At 33.8% G+C, this 23,272-nt stretch overlaps 1 protein-coding gene across 1 annotated transcript; it reads right to left on the reverse strand.

Annotated features, from left to right (window-relative positions):
• Nucleotides 1–1,311: 1,311 nt before the first annotated feature.
• Nucleotides 1,312–23,176, reverse strand: LOC132299108 (protein transport Sec1a-like). The gene is made up of 22 exons (XM_059795566.1): nt 22,608–23,176; nt 20,888–20,946; nt 18,906–18,987; nt 18,409–18,487; nt 15,638–15,688; nt 15,422–15,518; nt 15,269–15,301; nt 12,518–12,646; nt 10,724–10,909; nt 10,540–10,623; nt 10,353–10,451; nt 10,201–10,271; nt 8,868–8,964; nt 8,280–8,405; nt 8,087–8,182; nt 5,067–5,183; nt 4,885–4,962; nt 3,305–3,507; nt 2,650–2,740; nt 2,466–2,555; nt 1,704–1,787; nt 1,312–1,591 (listed from the first exon to the last, which is right to left on the reverse strand). Exons 1-21 carry the CDS (start codon nt 22,684–22,686, stop codon nt 1,755–1,757), a joined length of 1,980 nt encoding a protein of 659 aa, XP_059651549.1. The 5' UTR covers nt 22,687–23,176; the 3' UTR covers nt 1,312–1,591; nt 1,704–1,754.
• Between the last annotated feature and the right edge of the window lie 96 nt (nt 23,177–23,272).

The following is a 23,272-nucleotide window of genomic DNA, read 5'->3' on the forward strand; positions in this document are numbered from 1 at the left end:
GCGACCAAAGAGGATTCTGGTGATGGGAGGTTGTGGGTTGCCCTTGGTGATGATGAAGACGAAACTTGCAGGTCAGGCCGAATCGAAACCGAATGGAAGTTTCTTCTTATGGGTTTGCGGAGGGACGAATCGAAGCTTTATTTTTTATTTTTTATTATGGTAAGTTGTGTTTCCATGTGGCTATCATATATATATATACACATATATTACTTGGGGAACGGACAAAGAAGCCGCCATTGGAAGAAACTCTTAATGTTACCTAGGTTTAAATTCCTATTTTATCCTACTGGGCCTGTTATGGGCCAGCTTGGTATTTATATGTGCCTCTGGGCCTATGGAAGCAATTATAAGTGGGGCTTACGGGTCATATCATGGTTTATTTTATATATATATATATATTATCTTTTTTATATGTGTGGGCTATATTATACCTTGGTGATTGATTTATATTTTTTTATTTCAATATCAAAAAGATGCTTTTCTTGGTTCGAGAACATGGGATGCAAAAAATAAATATGGAACATTAATTCTCCAAGTTATTCTAAAACTACATCAACCATTTGAAGCAAGAAAATTGTGAAAAAGAAAAAAAAAAAAATGTTATGGGAAAAAAAAATTTGTGCCAGCAAATTATATGTTTCATATTTTATCCCTCACAATTATGACACTGTGATTCAACAATTTTTATTTGGTTGCTTTTCCGAACAATTGCCCCACTGTGTTTGGTACCTGTTTATTTTTGGTGTTTTTGTTTTTGTCGCGTATTGAACAATGAAAAAAAGTGTATTTGGGAAAAATTATTTTGTTTTGCACAGTAGCAAAACGTTTCGTGAATAATGATCAAAAGTTGAAACAAATTTGATGTTTTATATGTACTCTACTTTTACCAATCCTACAACATTTTTTTTTACCAAACATGTATTTATATTTTTGCTTCCATTTTTTTTTTTTTTAACAAATAGACATTACCAAACATGTTTTGAGTTACTCTTCAAAACACTATACAATAGAAGACTTATTTTGTCCAAGTTAGTAGTTTGATTCTATAAATTCTTTCTATGAGAGAAACAAAAATTTAAACTTTCGCATAATTACGAGACATTTCCAATTTCTATATCATTTTAGGTACAAGAGATGATAAGAAAGAAACTCTTTCCGAATTTAATCCTATCCCACTGTCAACTCTTGCATAATTACCGAGACATTTCCAATTTCTATATCATACTAGAGATGATAATAAAGAAGCTCTTTCCTAATTTAACCCTATCCCCCTCCCCCATTGAGTAAATGCCAATCTTTTGGACAAGTGATATAAAACTTATTGATCTTAATTTTATATAACATAATGTACGCATTCAAAATGCCCCAAAACAATTTCCACCATCTGTTTGGCTTGAAGAAATGCTAAATTCTGGGCTGAAGAGAAGCACACAACTCAACTGACCAATTGCTATTTGTAACTGATCTCCCATTTCAATTTACTGCCAAGACATTGTCACATGAAACCTTGCGGAATTATTTTAACCCAGTGAATCAAGTTCCTTCCCCTGAGAGAGTAGTAAGAGCACTCAGAAGCCATTTCTCCGATCAACTTTCGTTGTGCAAAACATAGCTTCCGTAAGTACTTTTGGAAGAGTAACAAAAGGATAATTGCATGCAAAATAGGAAGAAGAATTACAGATATGTAAATCGAGAGGGCCAACCTGCTGGTGTATGGCAAAAAACATATTCCACAAATCCCAGAAGGCCATCATCTAGTGCCCCTTTTCTGACAGCAGTTTCAGTTTCTGCAAAAATATATGCAGAAGAACACGCATGATTAACAGGCTTACTCTATTCTTAATACACTGCAAAAAGGATCTATTTTTGCTTTTCTTCAGTTGAAAATTAGAAGCAATTAAACTTTAAGAGGTTGTTCATCCAAAAGACAAATACATTCGTAATGAATTACCAAAAAGATGCAATAAAGCTCTTAAAACTTTTTTCTTATGTATGAAACAATAGAGCTTAAGCACACCAACAACCAATGCCCTCATTTTTTTTTTTTTTTTTTTTTGTAAAATGGACAAATCAATGCTGACAACTATCATGTATTCATCATGTTTCCTACTTATAGAATGTGTAAGAATCCGATATTTTTCTTCTATAATTTACTCGTAAAATATTCAGCCAGACTAATGAATAGGTTACATCTTGACACATACATATAAATAGAGAGAGAGGCTTCACAATCATCCATCCAACAACAATTATTTCTTTAATACACAACCTCATCCATGAGGTCGATCTCTTGACATAATTTTGCACTAAACATCCCAAATAAGATGGCTTATCAAATACCAAGGTTATGAGAATCAGATATAATCATTCCTCCAAGCTGAATGGCTATCGTAGACTGAACTGAATATAATTATCAAAGAAAGAAAGAAAAAGAAGAGCAATGACCAAGAAAGGGGAAAACCTACCGTGATAAAATTTGGTGGATCATCGAAATTCGTTGTACCTAGGACCACTTCCCTCCTTAGTTTTGCCGTAAGCTTGTGACAAACCCGTAGCTGAGTAAAAAAATAAAAGTAAACCATCTGCTAAAAACTAAAATGCAGCTCACATATTACTCATACCTAAAAAGGACAATCATGAGAAATTTACCTCAGATCGAGTTGCCCCGCCGATGATGAAAACAAATATGCGTTGCCCCATCCTTTTGAAATCAGAAGATGCATTCCTCAGAACCGAATCACTACAGAAGGCAGTGGGAGAGATAAGAACTTCATATACATAACACAAACTTCTACGCTTCTACCAGCAGTCAGAGTAACACAACCATGCAATAAATTACATTATACAATTTTCATCATTTAATGAAAAGAAAAAGGTACTTGACAAAAAAAAAAAAAAAAAAAAGGGTACTTAACAGGAAAAAAAGAAAAGAAAAGAAAAGAAATGATGGATCACAGAATAAATGATTAATATCATATGGATCAAACGAGCTAGGAAGAAAAAAAAGCAGCTTGTGTAGCCTATATATGCAAGTCATGGACAAAGCATAACACGGAAATATATTGAGTACAACGGTTATAATATAACCAACCAATGGAAGTGTTCCACTGAAGCAAATGGATCCCACACGGTAAAGCAAGTGAACCAATGGCCAACCTGATAACTTTGAGATTCTTTAATTTTTTTGTATTTTTTATTTGGAAATCTTTGAGATTTTTTACTTTGTTGTATCAGGTAGGATATACAACGGTTGTGGTTGCAATGTATACTTACTCCTCTAACACATAAGGAGCTATAACATTACCTTGAGTATCCATCATCAGACTGACGAGGCCGAGCCCATGTTGCAGTCCGTCTGGATCTGATTGAATGTGGAGCAGTAGTTTGAGTTGTCCGTGCTGATGCACTCTGTCCCTTGGTACCCCCTTGGACACTTGAACTTGGTTCATTCATACACTGATACTCGTCCTTTGGCAATTCACCTTTAGTAAGCTGTTCAATCAACTCCTGAAAGACAACATTAGCCATAGGACAACATTAGATATGAGCATGACAATCTAATTTGTACCCATTAATTAGCACAGACTAAAACAGTTTTCCCAATAGTGAGAACACAGATTGATATTGACATCTTAAACCCTAGGAAAAGAGAGAAACAGAGTTGAATTAGGGATTTTACTTTGTGAGAGGACATTGTCTAACCAATGTAGTCCTCAAAATGACTTCGTCTTACCTTGGCTACTTCATAGTTGGAAAATTTGCCATAGCAAAAGTAATCTTGTATATTCCACTTCATTATTTCAACTTGACAAAAGGATAATTCATTTTCACATGATCTGCCAAGGTCTAACTTTGACAAATCTTCTAAAATGTGGAATATATTGTTTGATTAAAACAGATCCAGGACATTTTTTCTAATTGATCAGCTGTCACACATTGCTAGACGACAAACTAGGCATTGCCTTGCCAGACTGGACGAGACACCTAGACAAGCACTAGCAATGAGTAATACTGGAGCAACAACTTAATAGAAGCATAGATGATCTTCCATAAACACATGGGGTAGTGACCCTCCTACACTAGTATAATAAAAGGCCAATACAGCATTTCAAATGACCAGCTAAAGTGTTGGTAGCTACTAGTTTGAGTTATAAAGAGCATATTCATGATAGAGTTCTTCTAAAATGAAAAGATTCTTGAGTGCCTAAATTTTGAACATTCAACAATTTATATTAACACTGTCTCATCATGATATCCACTTTTTGGGACACCACTATGAATATCAGTACAAATCATTTACAAGTTGACTTAAAAGTGTTCCGATATGATGACATTTATGTCTTGGAGTAAGATCTAAACTAGTTCACTTATGAAACCTTGCCTTATATGTTTGGTTTTAAGAATGAACTATATTAAACTAGTTATAAAAAATAAATAAATAAATAAATAAATAAATAAAACTAGCTCAAATATACACATTTCATCTTAAATAATGCATATACCTTGCAACATTAAGTTACCATATACAAACATGCTAAAACAAATCATGAACAAAATGATATACTGTAAAAGAAACAAATGATTTATTCAAGTCTATTGACCATGCAGAAGATAAGAGAAACTATATCTAGCATAATTCATCCACGGCATACATGACAAATTTACCTTTACTGCATGCCAAGCTATGAGTCTTGTGACTCTAAAGTTGAACACAAAAACTTGATGGCATAAACAGAATATCACCAATCATTTCAATACTATATCAAACTAAACAAAAATCCCATAATATTACAGCAACATACTAGGGAAGCAAAGCCACAATTGAACAGGTTCAGACATTATAGGCAACACATATAAGGAAGGTTGTAAGATCTTAAAATATACCTCTATCATGGGATAAAATCGAAATAGTGCCCAAGTTTCTTCCTCCCCAGTTCGATCCTTTCTTGCTGAATGTTTCCTCTAATAATTAAACAAAAAATTTAGCAACTGTCACACCTTGGTTCTGGAACTAAGTTGCAGGGACCTGAACTGATCTTGAACATTCTATTACTATTTATCTTTACCTTCTGAGCATCAAACTTGAGTGAGAAACTCCCAGTTGATGTCTTTCTGGCATCTGATCGCTCAAGCAATCTCATGTTATTCACTGCCTTCATATCCTCAGGAGATAATTTTGCCAACTAAAACGAAAAGAAAATGGTAACTGCCTCGTAAATATTCTCCTCAAATTCAAGTTCAACTTCATACATGCATTAAAAATTTCAGAAGTGTAGTAATCAATTATATTAAAAAGGTTTACTATTCGGAACCTCGAAAAGTCTGGAACACTACTTCAGTGGTGGATCAAGAAAATTTTCAGGGAAAATCAACAAGAATCTTTGATGTTTTAAAAATCCTTGAATTAATGCCCTGTCATTAAAAATTTACATTTAAATTTCCTACGCATTTTTTTACAGCAAAAGATTTATCTAATCAATTAACATTACAGATTATTGAAAAATGTGTCTAGTTCTACAAATTAATTGTTTAAATTGCTCCAACTATTTTAAAATTTGAAAATTTTAATTATCTAATTCAACTACTATTTGTTTTTACATTAATTATAAAAGCAAAAAGAAACATGTCAAAATAAAAAATTTAAGATAACCATTTACACAATTACATGTTATAATAAACTTCTGTAACTAATAAAAAATCTGATTAAAATAAAAGAAGAGAAGAATATACCATGTGGTGAGGGAGCAATGTCTATTGAAAGTATTTGAAATACGTCTTTCCTGTGTTATAAGTATTTTTTCCCTCTTCTTTTTCCTTTCTGGTGACAATGTTTCATTTTTTTTAAACTTTTAACGATTAAGATCCCAGATCATCCACCAAAAGAATTCCCTAGATGTCTGCCCAAATTGGCGAAGTTTTGTACTTCTATTGATATATATATATATATATATATATATATATAACTTACAATTCAACACTATTCATTAGGTGACATTCATTAGGAAACTTATTTGGGAAGGAAAGGGGTCCCATTTCTAATTAAATTTTCTTTTAGGAAAGGTTGGTGATTTTTATTCATTTTTTATTTTTTTTAAGCAACAAAGGGTTTTGGGTTTGCTAGACCTTTAATGTCTAACAATGTTTCAGAAACATAATTTTCGGAACAGGGAAGCCATGCTCTTCCCACCCCCTTCGTACCCACAACTGCTGCTTCTGTACACTCGTGTGAACTACTAAAAGCAAGGATTTTTAAATCAGAGAACGGCACAAAAATAGTATAAGTACACATAATTTTCTCTGAGGATAGATGTGCCAAAGAAGTTTCGAAATACCTAAATTGATAAACATCTAAATTTTTAAAATACCAGTGAAATTCTAGAACAACTAGGCACCCATTTCAGCAATTAGGCGAATGATAAGTTTCTTTCTTCCCCATAGAGGAAATAGGGTAATTAAGTGGTATACTATTTGTATATGTATATTAGAACTCCTCCTAAACAAACTATGCATTCTGTTATCATTTCCAATCAGACGATCCATTAATCCAACTTCTGTATTGTTAACAGTCATTTATGATAAAATCTATTGTATCAAGCAATAATTGAGCAAAATTTCTTACAGGTATAAAATGTATCATCGAATCACAGTAATCATTCAATCAAAATCATAAAACTTTCATAAAGATCTTGAAAGAGCAGGACATCAGAGCCCCCTTTTCAATTGTAGTCCAAAGCAGACAGAAGTGGGGCAGGTAACTGATATTCTACCCTTTCTTGAGAAAGGGAGATTAAAAAGGTTTCTCTTACCTCACATCAGTTGAACAAATGAGGGTGGTAGAGCATCTGGAAGACAAAAAAATGTTGTCTAAAGCTAAGGGCAGGGCAGTAAATCACATTTTTAATATGACCATTAAAGGATGAAAGCAGATCTTTAAGGGCATTGGTAGTAACAATGAAGCTTTCATTTAAATATCAGCTAACATCATTCCGTCAAATGTAAAGAACAGGTAGAACTCAGTTTTTTTCTTTTCAAGTTGAATACTCAATGATCTTCTAACACAAATAACATATTACTTGAGTTATTCAACATCACATAGATAATATGATATAAACTGGTTATCTTTAGAACCGGTAAAATCTCAATTTCCTCTAAGTACACGAGCAAAAATTCTAACTGTTCAGACATGAACCTATCCCTGTTTAAATACACAAAAATGTGAGGATGGAATAATTGGCTTACTTTTGGAGCCTAATTTAAAGAAGACACATATTGTCACACATGAAAAAGAACTCATTCATTGAGGATAACATTCCTTAGAATGCTAGGAGTTGTCAATGACACATGAAAAAGAACTCATTCATTGAGGATAACATTCCTTAGAATGCTAGGAGTTGTCAATGACCCAAAGATGCATAACTTAATTTCAGGATTAAGTGATAAAACTATTTATGCTTACTGTTACCACTATCATTGAAGTAAAGGAAAACTTGAGGTAAAGTTGAAGGATATAAAACAAGAACCAAAATCATAAATACATAGGTAGACATGCCCAGAGCATGACAAAAAAGTCACCTTCAATATTGCAATCAACATAAAGAATAATTTCATTGCATTGTTGATTCAAGCTGCTTAATAGGCTGAGAATTTCAAGTACCAAACAGATGAATATATAAGTAAAGCAACATAAACTACATTCAAATAACAATGGAATTACAATTTGAGGCGCCTTGTGCAGTAGACTTTGGCCCAAGGGCAGAAGCACAATGATCAAGGTGTGAGTACCAAAGATCATCCAAAAATTTTAAAGAGAAAAGGAGTATTCTCTTAATTTCACTTTCCTGGTTGCTCTAAGTTTCTAAGTAGTCCTATCCCGGCTCCTTCCTATTGAATAACTTGCCCTTTCATTTTCAAATCCTTATTCTTAAGATATAACCAATCTGCATTTCGCATTATAGTAAATAATTTTTTTAATTTTTTTTTATGTAATTCTAGCTGGCTACTTATTCAAAAAAATAATAAAGGTATGCTGGAAAGAAATACATAAAGATCCCTGTCAAGAAACCAGAATTTGATATCCAGTAGCTACCTGCATAAGCTTTGAAGCTTTGTCACCCTCAAACTTCTCAGGATTAACAGCTGCATAAATCATCATCAAACGCAACTTATTTTCTGTAGTTACATCCTGGCATGATGAAAAAAAAAATTTAATGAAGAATAATATTATCAATACTTAAAAAATGGTGCCTCCATTTAATTCAGACAAGCCCTTTAGCCATCACCTGCTTTGCCCTAAAAAAACTGAGGACCTCCTTTGTTCCTGCATCACCAAAGACAAGATCCTGCTCAAGTTGCCCAAGTTCTCGAAGCCCGATATCTCTGATAATACCATTAATTTTTCCAGCAATCTGTATTGCAGCAAACAAGTAAATAACCAGTGTGTCAGAAATTTACCCACATTATCATATTGCTCTTTCTTTGTCATGCTTCTCAACATAATCAGTTTATTATTCCTGTTTATATTTCAATTTTTGGATATAAAAGGTATGAAGAGATTTACTTTAACAATATTGTAACTTCTTTCTGGATTATGCAAGCAGATAAAAATGATCTCCCTCTTCCTCTATATATATACACACATAATTTTTTAATTTTTTTTTAACTGGTAAGAAAGATGGGTTCTCATCGTCAATTTTATATATGCACAAGCAATTTTTAACATCCTTGAACTCCCAAGATGGGATAAGGGAATATTCCACATGCTGCAAAGTACATGGCTAAATTTGCTTCGATTCTCCTGGGAGAGAATTTGTAAGTTATATGGTTCAACAAGACATGAAATTAATAAAAAGAAAGAAAAGAAAACCAACCTCTACATGGAGAGAGAGCTTTTCCATTTGTTCATTGTACTGTGGTAATGCTTGAACCATTTTCTGCAAGTCCCGCGTAGATAATTCACTACCATCTCTACATAAAGTCAGACCTCAAAATGAGAGCATATAACAAAAGAGTAGCTATTACGTGAACTAAATACATGTTTTTTTCACTTTCAACTTATAGGGGCACAACAAATTAACTTAATGGTTAAATCAAAGCAAAAAATGGGGATGCATATTGCATTAGACAGATAAAAGACTCAAAATAAAATAATAGAGTGCCATTTGCACCTTTCAGTTACATCCTAAAAATCTCATCTTCCAATTTTGCAAAAGAAGAATCTTGGTGATTTTTGCCTTGTAATAAAAGAACTCAGAAGTCACCATATTACAATTGAAGTTTGTGTGCAGCCTTGTCAGACATACAAGGTTGCAGGTCTAGGAGATGTATCAGACACATCTATTCTCACTCATGTAACCAACAAAAGTGGATAGTAAAACATAGCTCTTTCTCTAGAGATTCCTGTTGAGACTCTTTACAATTTATTCCCACATTACATAAATATTGCTCCAATGTTAACACACTACATTAAATACTACTCTATTAGTTCAGTTGTATTCCAATATCCTAAGTCTCGGGGGCCAAATCGACATCCAGAGAAACCAGCATTCAACATGCATACCTAAGCTAACATTGTTAGATTGAGGGGAAGAATCAATTTGAGGCATCTCCAAGTCACATATCTAAATAACACCTCATCTCAAGATAGATCTTATTAAGCATGTTGTACACTGTTCTGTCACTTATCATGAACCATTACACTGTCCCAACATCAATCATACTTTAAATTCTCAACAACTTCTAGCTCCTGCCAGAAAATGCAATGAAAAGACAGCAAACACCACTAAAACCTTGAACGTGTTATTGAATTATAATATTGAATTCAATGTTATATTGCAATGTCTAATATAGACAGGTTGTATACTTCTATTGCAAATTTGCAATTCAACAAAAATCCATATAATTCCACACCTGATTATGGGCTAAAACTGCACCAACTTTCTGACTCAAAATTATGACTAAATTCTCATCATAATCTGATTCTGTTGTTGTGGAACTTCGGATTCTAAACTACTGACCACTGAGATTCTATAAGACTGGTGACAATAAAACAATGTGATCGATCTAAAAGAACAACAAATTCTGCACTTATAATATCAAATTATCAAGCCTGTTGCAAATAGAACAAAGTATTGCTTCAAAACGAAAAAGAAAAATGGAAAAGAGAGATATGAGATCGCATGTACAAGGTTTAATGGCACCAACCTTTGTTGCAATTGTGCAGCTTTATTCTTTGACACGAAGTTTGTCATCTTTTCATGCAACCTTTCACTAGCCTGATATGCCAGTTAGTGGGAAAGAGCATTCACACTTAGAACATCTACAAGTAAAACAAATTTCAAGTGTGTGGAACGTACATCTGCTATATGTGCATGGCGCAACTCAAGCCAGACAAGATCATGATCTTCCAAAAGGACATCCTTTTTCTCAGGCTGACCACCACTTTTGCTAGGAACCTAACATAGAGTACATATCAACCTTCACTAAAGGGTCCACCAAAGCATGTTACGAAAAACAGCGAACAGAACCAACAAAAAGATGTACCTCATGCACATATTTATTTCCATCCATGTCCAGTAGGTCGTGGCACATAGCATCATAAGTCCATTCATGAATGACAGGAGCAATCTAAACATGAAAATTAATATATTCAACAAAAATAAAATAAAATGAAAAATTAAATTGACAAAGCATGCAGGAAGAAGGTCAACAGAAAAGCGAGCATAACCTGATCAACAGATCTGTCCAGGATAAGGAACTCGCATGTTTCAGTCTGGGGAAAGTTAGGAATTGTTGTTTTATACACTGTAATACAATTCCAGATAGAAGCAGCGAGCTTTGTCGGAACTAAATCACGAAAAGTCACTGCAGACGCATCTGCCTTGGGAGCATGATACCGCACAACAGGATACTCCTGAGGAGATGCAAACATATGTAGTTTTTCAAAAATAAAACAGACATTTTATTTATTGTAACTGATTAATCCACATCTAAATGGTGTTAATGTAATAATCAATCAATCACAGACAATTCCCCAAAGTAGAAGCTCCCATGAGCACTGAACCACACAAGTCATCACCACTCACAGAACATTTGCTCATTTCTTTCCATTGAATTCTATTGTAGCTATTCCACTTTTGCAAACTCTAAATCAAGAATTTCAAATTTTCAATTTAAATTATATAATTATTTAGATTTATTGAATTAGATAAACTGCATATTTTTTTAATATGTTAAAAGAATTTTTTTTGTTTCTATATAACAACTTAGTTTCACATGCAGCAAAGCAACATGAAATTGGAGTTGGAACGTGTTTCAAAATCATATATATAAAATATTTAGAATCTCCTAAAATATCTCTAAGATTTATTTCTCTACTTTACAACAAAAGCAACAAGTTGCCTAGTTGGTAGATGGAGACTTGGAGTTTTTATTTTACCCCTATGAGGTCTCGGGATCGAGTCACGCACGCACTTGAGGAAGCTGATATTTTCACGGTTGACTCAAGTGACTAGTGGATTGCGTAAATGGTTACATGATCTTGCCTGTTGGATCACAAATGTGTATTGGGTTGTTTGGTCAGTTGATGAAGTAATCTGGACCATCAAATTGCAAGGTGACTGATGGGTTGCTTGTAACTCATGACTCTTGGGTTGCATGGTTAAAATCATTATTTAATCACTGAGAAGATTTTGACAAAGTTTCTCACGGTCTAACTCAGAATTCCGGAGAAGTTTTGGTGAACATTAGACAACGGAATTTGAGAATTCCGATCAGTTTTCTAGTAACAAAATTATGGGAATTCTAGGAATTCCGCGTTCAACTTCTACACGATATATGTATATATATTGATATATGTGTTTGAATATAATTTCTTAAAATTATATTTTATTTTGGACAAATGATTGGACGGAGATGAATATATGGGTTCATAGAGGTTTCCACTTTACAAACATTTAGATTGTTGAATCTGGCTTAGTTGAAATCCGAAGATAGTGCTGCCATTCGATATTTCGATTGCACCTAGGAGAGGTTTCAACTATCTTCATGAAGCAAGTAAGCCTAGATTTGGAATTATGTGTAATTTCTTTATTTGTGTTATCGGAATATTATTATTTAACCACTTTTGATAGTCTGGTTCCAACAATTGGGACTGTTCAAATCCCACAAAACTTGAAGATAATAAAAAACTAGTCATGACATTCAATGCATTTGGTGACTAATAAATATGACACTAGAGTAACTCGTAGTGTGTGGTTTCTGAAATGAACATTGCATGTATCGACTTTTTTAGGTGTATGAGCAGGATAATCTCTCTCCAAACAGTAAAAAGAACAGTCTAATCTATAGAAAACCGAAACAAACCTAAACAAAACAATAGGTCACGCTGAAAAGTCACAAATGTTTTCCTTTTTCATATTGGTAATTAAAATCGTAAGTAGGATAAACAAATATGGTACATATTTGAATTTCAAAAGAAGCTAACCCTCGGGGATAGCATTGTGAAATCTAAAATCTATACCTTCAATGAAGCAAAAACAGTAGCAATTCTGGAAGCCATTGTGTTTAAGCAAAGATCAAATTTACGAGAATTCTCAACACCTTCCCCAAAAAGGTCATGTAATGCTCCATCATGGTCAGTGATAAATCCCTACAATTAAAAATATCAAGCAGACAAAACATTCAGCGTGCATTACTGAACAAAATCAAGAAAAATGAAAACAGATAGCGAATGTAACATTAAAATGGTTAGAGATGCTGAACTTTTTGGATAAATCCAAAATTTCCTCACTGGGCAAGACCGCAAGAAAGGAAGAAGGCCCTAAAGAATAGATATCTAGTAGTGCCCCTAGCAAACAAATAAAGCATATAGGGCATATAACATTCTCTTCCTAGTACTTGGACATTCACAAGTTACAGCGAGACGTGTTAAACGTCTCTTAAGAGGCATTCACCAATAGAATAAAAATTCTTGAGGGTCATTACCCCTGTGAACATGCATATTTAACAAAGATTATAGAGTCAATGAGAAACATAGAACCATACACTACCCTTGTGGAATGGGGCTTTTTATAATTATGTATTCACACTTTGCAGAATCATTTTATTGCATATTTGATTGCCCATTACACACGCACATTTGGAATAAGGTAGACGCAATGCCATTCCGGGTTCCCTCATAATTATTTGGTGAATCTGCGGATGTTCAGTATACAGTTTGGAAAGAAAAGATAGTGTTAAATATAAGAATTAGCAAAAAAAAAGTTCATCCAGTTTTTTAAAAAAGTATTTCTGAGAATCAGGGTTGCAATAAAAAAAGGAGGCGAAGGAATGGGAGGATATAGTTATATCTATGTATATGAACTCTCTCAACAAGCTTAATTCCAACTAGTTGGGGTTATTATTATTATTATTATTTAATAAAAATAAAAATAGTTACTAATACTATGGAAATTAGGGTATATACAGGTTGTAAGACAGCTTCAAAATCCATCAGCATTACATCATTGTATGGAAGCTGACATCAGCACACCTCCGGACCTGCGCTTGCTCTGATACCAGGTAAAAAATGATAATAGATTTGAAAGATTAAGGTTTAAGATACATATATATATATATATATATATATATATATATATATATATATATATATTTCTTGATTAGGGTTTAAGATAGAAAGAGAGGAAAAAAAAAAATCGAAAAGGGTTCAAGAGTATTATCTCACATCTCTTCACCCCTTATTTATATTAAATAAGCAACAATTATAAAAATAACCCAAACACTAATTACATGCTAATTATTCGAATATTCTAACATAGGGGTGGTGTTATTCACCATGGTAATTGTTACAAGGGGAGTCTTGTCCCACATCAGATCTAAATGGGAACGTGAATGGGTATATATGGGATGCATGTGAACCCAACCTAACAGTTGAAGTTTTTGGGTTGGATCGTGAAGTACCCTGCCCATTATAGTTGGTACTAGAGTTAGACCCAATCCTTGATTTGGTGTCAAGCCAAGCGCCCGGCTTGGAGGTGTTCGGGTGAGCCCACCCGGGTAGGCAGGGTGGCTTAACCATAATGAGGGTATTGCGAGTTCAGGTAGGAGAGAATGTTACAAGGGGAGTCTTGTCTCACATTGGATCCGGATGGAAAAGTGAATGGGTATATATGGGTTGGATGTTAGCCCCACCTAGCCGTTTAAGTTTTTCGGTCAGATCGCGAAGCACCCGGCCCGTTATAGTAGTCCAAACCAAAAAAAAAATAAAAAAATAAAAAACTTTAGGGGATTAATTCAACTTTATAGAGAGTTTCACTGCTTGTGCTAGTGTTACCCCCTCTCCCCCCATGGATCATGGTAGGCAACGGTCCCATCTCTTCTTGTTTTCTATATTTGACAGATACCACACTAACCAAAAATATCCCAAGCACTAATTACATGCTAATTATCCAAATATTGGAATATTCTAACATAGGGTTGATGTTATTCAATATGGTAGCCCACAAAAAAAAAAAAAAAAAGGCTTTAAGGGGGTTCATTCTACTTTATAGATTTTCACTGCTTGTGTGTGTGTTCCCCCCTCTCCCCCCATGGATCATGGCAGGTGCAATGCTCTCATCTCTTCTTGTTTTCTATATTTGACAGATACCATACTGACCACACAACTAGTGTCAGATGGATTTTTTTTTCATGAACCTGTATCATATAAATAACGTTTGGGAAGTAACAGATCAGCAAAGCAAATCCAACTGTCAATCCTAAGAAAACGAGGTTAAAACATCAGGAGAAAGGTGAAAAAAGTACAAGGATCAAGCTGCATTTCATGGAGATGTTCCAACTCATATACATTCATGTAGAACCCATAGAACAATCAATATTTTCTCACGAAGATGCTCTAAATCTCCTAGTTAAGACTAAAAAATAAAAAATAAAATAAAATGCTAAAAGAAGCTCCCCGGATTATAAAAAAAAAAAAAAGAAAGAAAAAAAAAAGGTGGTGGGTTGATACTTTACTGGTTAGACTGTTCTAAACAATGCAAAGAAGATATCAGTGATGGGGGAAGAAGAGCATTCTCCATTTACAATAAAAATAATTTTTGTACATCTTAATTATTTTCCTTATTTGTGCCTTCGTCTATGTTGTATGTAAGAAATAAAGCTTTAACATGATAATTTGCATGGAAAAAAGCTTGAACCAAACAGAACTGTTAAGAGGCACATTAATCAACAAAGCATCAATAAAGAAGGAATATCAAATGGTAACAACAAATACCTGACTATCTATAGCGAAATACTCCAAATTCATCTGAAATTTTACCAAGCAACAAGATGAGTATCGCAAACAGAATAGCATTTTAAACTAAAAATCCATAAATTACTTGATATAGTACACAAAAGATCATTGCCAAAAAATGATAATCTTAACCTCTCTTAATGCACCTATGCGGGGCAAGACACTTGTATCATTCTTGATGCGAGTAACCAATTCCTTTGGGACAGGTGAACTGAAGTATACAAATGCTCTGTAATAAAGCAAAACCCAACAAAAGCAAGAAGATCACAACAACCAGAAAGATAGACGTTTGAAATCCAGTAAAACAGAGGAAGAAATAGATTTCCTTGGAACTAGTCTTTCACATACTTTTTGTATAAAGGTTCTCTTCCTGACATGTCAGACAAAAACAGGACAACACTGCATATGAGCAAAGGATAAGAGTCAAAATAGGCCCCATCTTCTTGCTATGATTCGGCATGGAATGGATAAATTCAGTAAAAAATCCAAAAACACGAAACCATAGATATGTTTTTCTAAGAAAAAGAAAATATAACAATATGGAGGCTAAAAGCCAAACAAGGAAAAAAGAGAAAGGGAAATAAAACTGCAAAAAAAAATAAATAAATAAAAATAACATGAACATGATACACACTATCATGAGACTCAACCAGAAATGAAAGAACAAACAATTTTCAATATGCATGTCAATCATACACCCCACAAACCATTACAACTTATGTGAATGAAACAATAAAGTGACATGTAGGTGACGGTTACACCCTCCAGTACTAAAAGGGTGTGTTGCATGATAAATAATTAGAGTTTGATATTATAGCTAAGGCAGAGCGTTATACCTAATTGACTCAGATTTTTCATTGTACGAAGTCGCATAAAGGACCAAACAACAAGCAGTAATATCAACAACTGAAGAAGTTCCAAATGTCAACCAGCCTATCTCATCTCAGTTAATTAGAAGCAATCTCACACAGTTCTTCAGGTAACCTTATCCAAAACCTTACTCTTCGTCAGTTCACTAGATAATAGATCGCATAAAAGGTTCTAGTCATAATGACCCCTAGAATTTTGTGTTATTTAAAATACTAGAATTCTGGAGTTAATTTTTTAATTAGTAAAATTCTAAAGTTAATTTTATTTATTTATTTTTTTAATGAAACGGATGTCTGCACCCTCTTCAGGGGCAAGACTAATTCCTTGCAATCCTCAAACCACAGGTATCTGGTAAACCCAAGGAGGAGGTTTTTGACAGGAATTGAACACACGACCTCTAGAGGTCATGCCCAGAGCCTATATGCCATTTCGGCTACTCCGCGTGGGTTAATTATGAAGTTAATTGACAATGCAGTTTCCCAATAAAGATTTAGATAATATGTAAGTTCAAAAAATTTACAACACAACTTGCCGAGTCGTTGTCGTGGTAATCGACTCGTGAAAGAAAAAACATGGAAAGTTCTGTATACACTAACAATCATACCATATCCACAACAACACTTACAAAGTTTCATATGCAAATGCAATATATGATCGTGCATATGATCATAAGCTACTTGTGGTTGATCGCTTCCTTCTCTATGATGAAGATCTATGTCACACAAATATTAAAGAATTGCCTTAGAATTGGCGGGGATTGCACGAACTTGACTTCCCAACACTTGTGATTCTTCTTGGAAAAGACAAGTAACTATACTTGTGTCAATCATCCCAAAGCATATTTCCGACATCAGCTGTCACAACTCATAGTAGTCAAACCGGTCAACACAGCTATCACTAACAACTTATACTAGTCAAATTGGGATTCTTATTGTGAATCGATCCACCATTTTCCGTTATATGAACTATACTGTAAATATGTAGAATTTTTAAGGATGTGATTACATCATAAAATAGTAAGGCGTATCCCATAGTCACAAACTGCTCTCTTTTGTTCTTTTTGTACTTTCCTTTTTTATTTTTATTAATTAATTAATTTTTACTTTATTTTTAGTTTTTTGGAGGGGGTAACACTTGGTGTCCCCACCCTCTTCAGGTATCCATAATCACTCTCATACTATGGGTATCAGGTAAGCTTAGGACGGGTTTACTCCCATGGGAGTTGAACACAAGACACCTCTTGGTCATTGCCCAAAGACCTTATGCCAACTCAGTTACAACGTGGGAGTTTACTTCTCCAGAAGTTACAGTACTATTTTCATTTTTTTTTTCCAAAACAGAGACCCATCCTATGATAAGAAGGGAGTTTTTTTTTGCCCTTTCCATGTTCACCAACCAACTTGATTAAGCAGCAAACATAGGGTACTTAATCAAACATGAAGGCAAGCATTGCCATAGAATAATACAAATATTTTTGAAATTTCCATCTTTAATATCTCTTCAAGAATTTTTTATTGAACCTTTCCACAATTTTATTTCCTTTTCTGAAATGGGCATCCACGGTTCCCTTTTTTGCACTATCATGTGATCTGCTTCTAAACATTTCACCTAAACATCATCTATTTTCTTTTTCATTTCATCTAACATTACAGCCTTTTTAGCGTTGATAAAAGTACAATGATCCCATGTGAAATCATTAAATATTTTCCTTTCCACTCAACAATTATTATTTCTCAATTAAAAATTTGAGAAAGCCAAACACTAACAAAAGTACTTGCAAAAGTCAAGGAGAACCCTCTTAAGCCTAAAGGCGTTAAAAGGCCCTTCTGGCAAAGATTATTTTGAAGAAAAAGATAAAAACCTGCGGTCTCACAAGCAACCAAAAACGAGTGCCTTCATTCAACGAAAGGAAACCTTATCCAAACTGGGATTTGCTACGCAATAATGTATGCATTTTAGAGTCTTCCACTTACTTAAAACAAACTAATATGAAATCCGAAAAAACTTGTATAAGAAATAAACAAGATCAAGATATGTACAAAGGTGGAGTATCAAGAATTCAGTTTTGCTACTAAACAATCTTCAATTATATGTCCATAGAACCATAAAGATATTTTTTTATAGTATGCAAAAGAGGAAGCACCAACAATTAAGTATAAATAAACATTTTATGCAATTTCTATAAACACAACTAATATATATATATATATGTATATATTGAACAACAAACTATCGAAAGATAATTATACTTCTCTTTCGAAGGTTGAATGAAGTATATAGCATCCATAGATGGCAAAGGTTGCCTTCTCCGGTAAATGTCTTCCACCACTGCAGGGAAAGTTGAAAAGTAGTAAGGTTTTCTTGGTCGGAATGAGTTTCAAATTGTAAATGTTGAAACCAGGATAAAAATCTAAACTATGAAGATATTTCACTCAAGTTGTTTCATTGACTATCAACAAAGAAATGCACATGGGAACTAAGACTGGAACACTCTTGACAAAAATGATTGCATGGGACCAGCGGCTTCATACCAATCAAAACTATGACCATCAATTCAAAACTATTTTAAGCATTGTTATAAAATTTTATGATCATGAATGTTAGGGTAACATTGTGATAAAATGTTAATTAATGCATTGTATTCTCAATGAATAAAATGTGATAAGTACCACACAAAGGGAAACTATGTAGAAATACACAAAACAAAATACAGTTCAATTTATAATTATTGCATTTAGATGCTTACATGAAACTCCTTCATCTGTAATATCCGCCATCTTGCATGAGTGAGACATGACTTTCACAGTAACTTTATCCATGATCAGTACCTGCACAAGATCAATTATGAGTGAAGAAAATTTTGAAAAAGCAACTACCTTTATTTTCAAATATTAAATGGACAAAGAATAACAAAAGAAAATCAGCACCCAAAAGCTAAGGACAATTGACATGGCATGTCTCAGGATGATAGACTTCATCATCAGGGTTTGAAGTCAATTTTGAATAACAAATGTATACTTCTGTGCAATATTTTTAACCCACTTTTCATGCTAATAATTAATAATATCATGAAAAGCCAATTTCCATCATGCATATTGCTATCAATTTTGTAGCATTACTCATGACATGCTTAAAAAAAACTGGCAGATAATCCTGGTCACACACCCAGTGTCCATTCAAATACACAAAAAAATTACCTAGGAAATACCAATCCAGTTTCATGCAATATCTCATCCATGTCATTTACTTTATTTTCAATACTTACTGATATGTATGACATGCTTTGAAAGAATTAACAACAAGCCCAGTCTCATTAGTTCATTCCATCTTCTCTTCTCCTGTCTCTACGATCCAGAACTTCTATACTTGGTCTTCTTTCTTCAGTCAAACAACTCAAGACTCAAAATTTTCTAAAGGTAATGGAATTTCTTACAGATAGGAGTTCCATTCAGAATACATCCTAGAAAGGATATAATACTCTTCAGGCTTCAAAACTAAAGGCTATGGTGTTGCCCGGACATGGACAGGACAAGATATGGTATAGACACGCAACTTGACATGTCCATAAGAAATAGGAATTGACAGGCAGAGATGCAATAATTTATTATAAAACATATATCGGTCTACATACAAGCGTATGTATGGATGTTAATGTGTATGTATGATGTTGTGACTGTACAAACGCATGCATGCACGTACATACATGTATAAATAATTACGAAGAATTAAGGTCTCCTTATTAACACTTCATTCTAGCTAACTTATTTTCTCTTTAGGTTGAAGCTTGATGTAATGACCCTTCAGGTTAATATTTTTTTAATTACTCTAGAACACACAAAAGATAGCGTCATGTGATTAGAGGCAACTAATTATTGATTGTAAGTTAGAATGTGCTTGAGTGTCTGAGAATTGTTGGCCAGGTGTCCAAAATTATAAAATTTAATTTTCAAATTTTAGACAATCCAATAGGTATCGAACACATATCATGGAGTACCCATAAAGTTTTGTCATCTAACATTAATCAAAAGCTAAGACAGCTCCCCTATAGAAATTTTGTATGCTAATTAAATAGTTAAATTAGAGTAGACCATATGTGTATGCACGTAAAATAAGGGGACAAAAGATGAAGATTTTTTCAATAAGCTAGATAGTAAAATACTTACCAAATAAAAAAAATTAAAAAAAGCAAATGCAAAAGCAAAAGCAAAAGCTAGATTGTCAAACTAAACTTAGGACAAAAAAAGAATTCCTGCATACTATTTTTTGGAGAATGATAGGAGGTTGCTTAAGAGTAAAAGATTAGTTAACACTGTTTAACTCGAGACTGACTGTTTTGCTTGTAAGAAAAATATAGCCATTGTAAAAATATTTCAGGCAAAAGAGTACAATTTGTTCTTTAGCAATAACATAACTGAAAAACCAGTAATGTTTCTAATGGAAGACCCAAAAATAAAAATAAAAAAATCAAAGATCCAATCAACAAAAGGACCAGCAAAGTAGATCGTCTATATTTAATTTCCACCAGAGACTTGACATCCTATGAGTAATAATGTTAATATGTAAGCAGGCCAACAAGATTAATTCACTTCCCCTAGAGCAATAAGCATCTTCTTCTTTTACATATAAAAATAAAATAAAAATCAAGCTACCATAAGCAAGCAAAAAAAACAAAAAAAAAAAAGAACGTAGGTTCCCTCCAAACAATAGTGTAAACTACAACAACCATACCTTCCAAGTTGATTTTGAGTCCCCTGTCTTGGATGACCGGAGCATTTCATACAATAACCCTAGTATATCCAACCAACAAGTACATGGTAGAAGAAAATTAGGTAAGCATCAAATCAATGTGTTAAGTTCTGAAAGTTGACAACTGCAAGAAATTGGAAAGCAATTCATTACAGAAGAATGCTTTAAATTAGTGCAAATATAAAAATGAAACTAAACAATTATGGATATTAGATTTAACATAAGCTTAACCATGGCCTAAGATAGAGCAGAATGGAAAAATAGGAGTCTTGTAGCCGACCACAAGTAGTTGGAAAAAAGGCTTTGGTGGTGGTTGTTGTTGTAGATCCAACATAAGCTAACACGTGTATTTGTCATTTGTGGTTTTTGGGTTTTGCCTCGTCAAATCAAATACTTTATTTTCCTATGTTCAGTGTATAATGCTATATTCAAGATCCAATTCTTTAGATGAAAGCGCTCATTTCATAAATGTGATTCTTAAAACTCTCCAAAAGTGACATTCAAACATTTCTGCAGACGTGAGCCCTAACAAGGCTAATCTAAGCCACTGGATATCCGACACCAACAGCCAATCTGTCACCAGAAATCTTGACCGATCTTGAAAATTTGGTCCATCTTCCCTTGAATACCAAATCAATTGGTTCATCAACTAATCGTCCACATCTTTCAAGCATAAAATTACTCTTCACCAGTGGACAGTTAATGTTCCCTCTGTGCCTTTTTCAGCTACTCAAACTTCTTAAAAGTTTCACTAAGAGATGTTCAAAACATGGAGTCTTATTTGATTCTTCAATTCCACTCCTTTCTTTTTCATCTTGAATTAATAATATAAAAACGCTATCTTTCTGCTAAATCCCTCGGGCTACTGTTATTGTTGTCTTCATTGAGCTCTGTTACTGTCGTAAGTTTTCTTCAATTTCTTGTCCAACCATAAAAATATATACGGTTCTCTCTCACACAGACACACTTCTGTTATTGTAGTTGGCATTTGCAGTCTCTAGGCCACTACGAAAACTTTAGGCAACAAGATGCTCAGGCACGGACCTAGTGAAATTTTTTTGTTGTTGCTATTATATACCTACTGATTTTGTTTTTATGAATAATATAAATATAAATTTTTAAAATTGAACCGCCTGAAATTAAAAAAAAAAAAAAAAAAAAAAAAAAAAAAACCTTAACTATTGCCCCCACACCTCATGGTTTCGATTTTTTATCTTCTTGTTATTAAAGGTCGGCCCCTTCTCACATAATTTTATGGGTCCGTCCGTGAATATAACATGCCTATTAACGCATTTCTAAGAACTTTGGGGCATCAATATACAATGGCTTATTCCTTACAGAATGTGGCAGATCTCACTAAAACATTATCACTATAAAGAAATTAGAAATATAATAAATTCAGAACCTACAATGGGTGATAATCATTCATGAAAATTTTACAATGTCACCAACTACCTTCGTGCGGCAATGTGGGGAGAAACAAAAGAAAGAAAACAATAATTAACAATTAAATCGATCAAACTAAAATTCATATATTATGCATTTTGTATTAAAAAATTCATTATCAAAAATAGATGAAACTTAGAGAATCTGCATTCATATACAAGCGTGTGTGTGTTTATATATGTGTGTGTGTGTGTGTGTGCGGAGATCAGATCCATAATTCAAAACAATGAAGTGAGTGAGGGAAAAAAAAACGTACTTTCGCGGCTGACTTGGCGGAAGTTCTTGTACTCTCCACCACCGCCATGAGAAGAGGTATCTGAGTCGGAAAATGACATGGAGATTTTCAACAATATCTGATCAGTGTTAGAGTTTGATGCTGAGGAATAGAGATGAAGAATTGAATTCTAGAGAGAGAAAGTAGAGAGAGAATCAGGGGCTTGTCTTGTTGAAGGCGGGGGGACGAGAAAGAAGGCGAACAAGTCTGACAAATTCGTTACATTTGTGGGGACGTGTTGAGCGCTCCAACAGTGAATCGTACGGGAATTACGGTTTGCTCTCTTTAAAAGTTGTTGCAAGGACTCTTATGCCCTTTTCAATGTGTGCCTATATATATATAAAATTAGATATATATAAATAAGTCCATATTTCTTACTTTTACAGAAGTTTTCGGGGACTCGGAGTAGCGGTAGCAAGAATTTACTTTTTTAACCTCAAAACAGTGTTTCTTTTGACACAAATCATTGTCTCTAGCAATTGGCAGCTCCGTTTTGAATTTGATAGAAACGAATGAACTTGTACTTGGCAGCTCTAGTATTCGCTGGTCCATCTAGCCTAGGCAGGAAAAACAAATGAATAAATAAAAATAAAAATAAAAACCTTTGAATTGGTATTTTACTTGTACTAAAGCTGAATTTAAACTTT

This window comes from Cornus florida, unplaced genomic scaffold (genome assembly GCF_030987335.1).
Source record: "Cornus florida cultivar Cherokee Brave unplaced genomic scaffold, ASM3098733v1 CherokeeBrave_3.0.0_Hap2_Chr03, whole genome shotgun sequence".
Taxonomy (NCBI): domain Eukaryota; kingdom Viridiplantae; phylum Streptophyta; class Magnoliopsida; order Cornales; family Cornaceae; genus Cornus; species Cornus florida.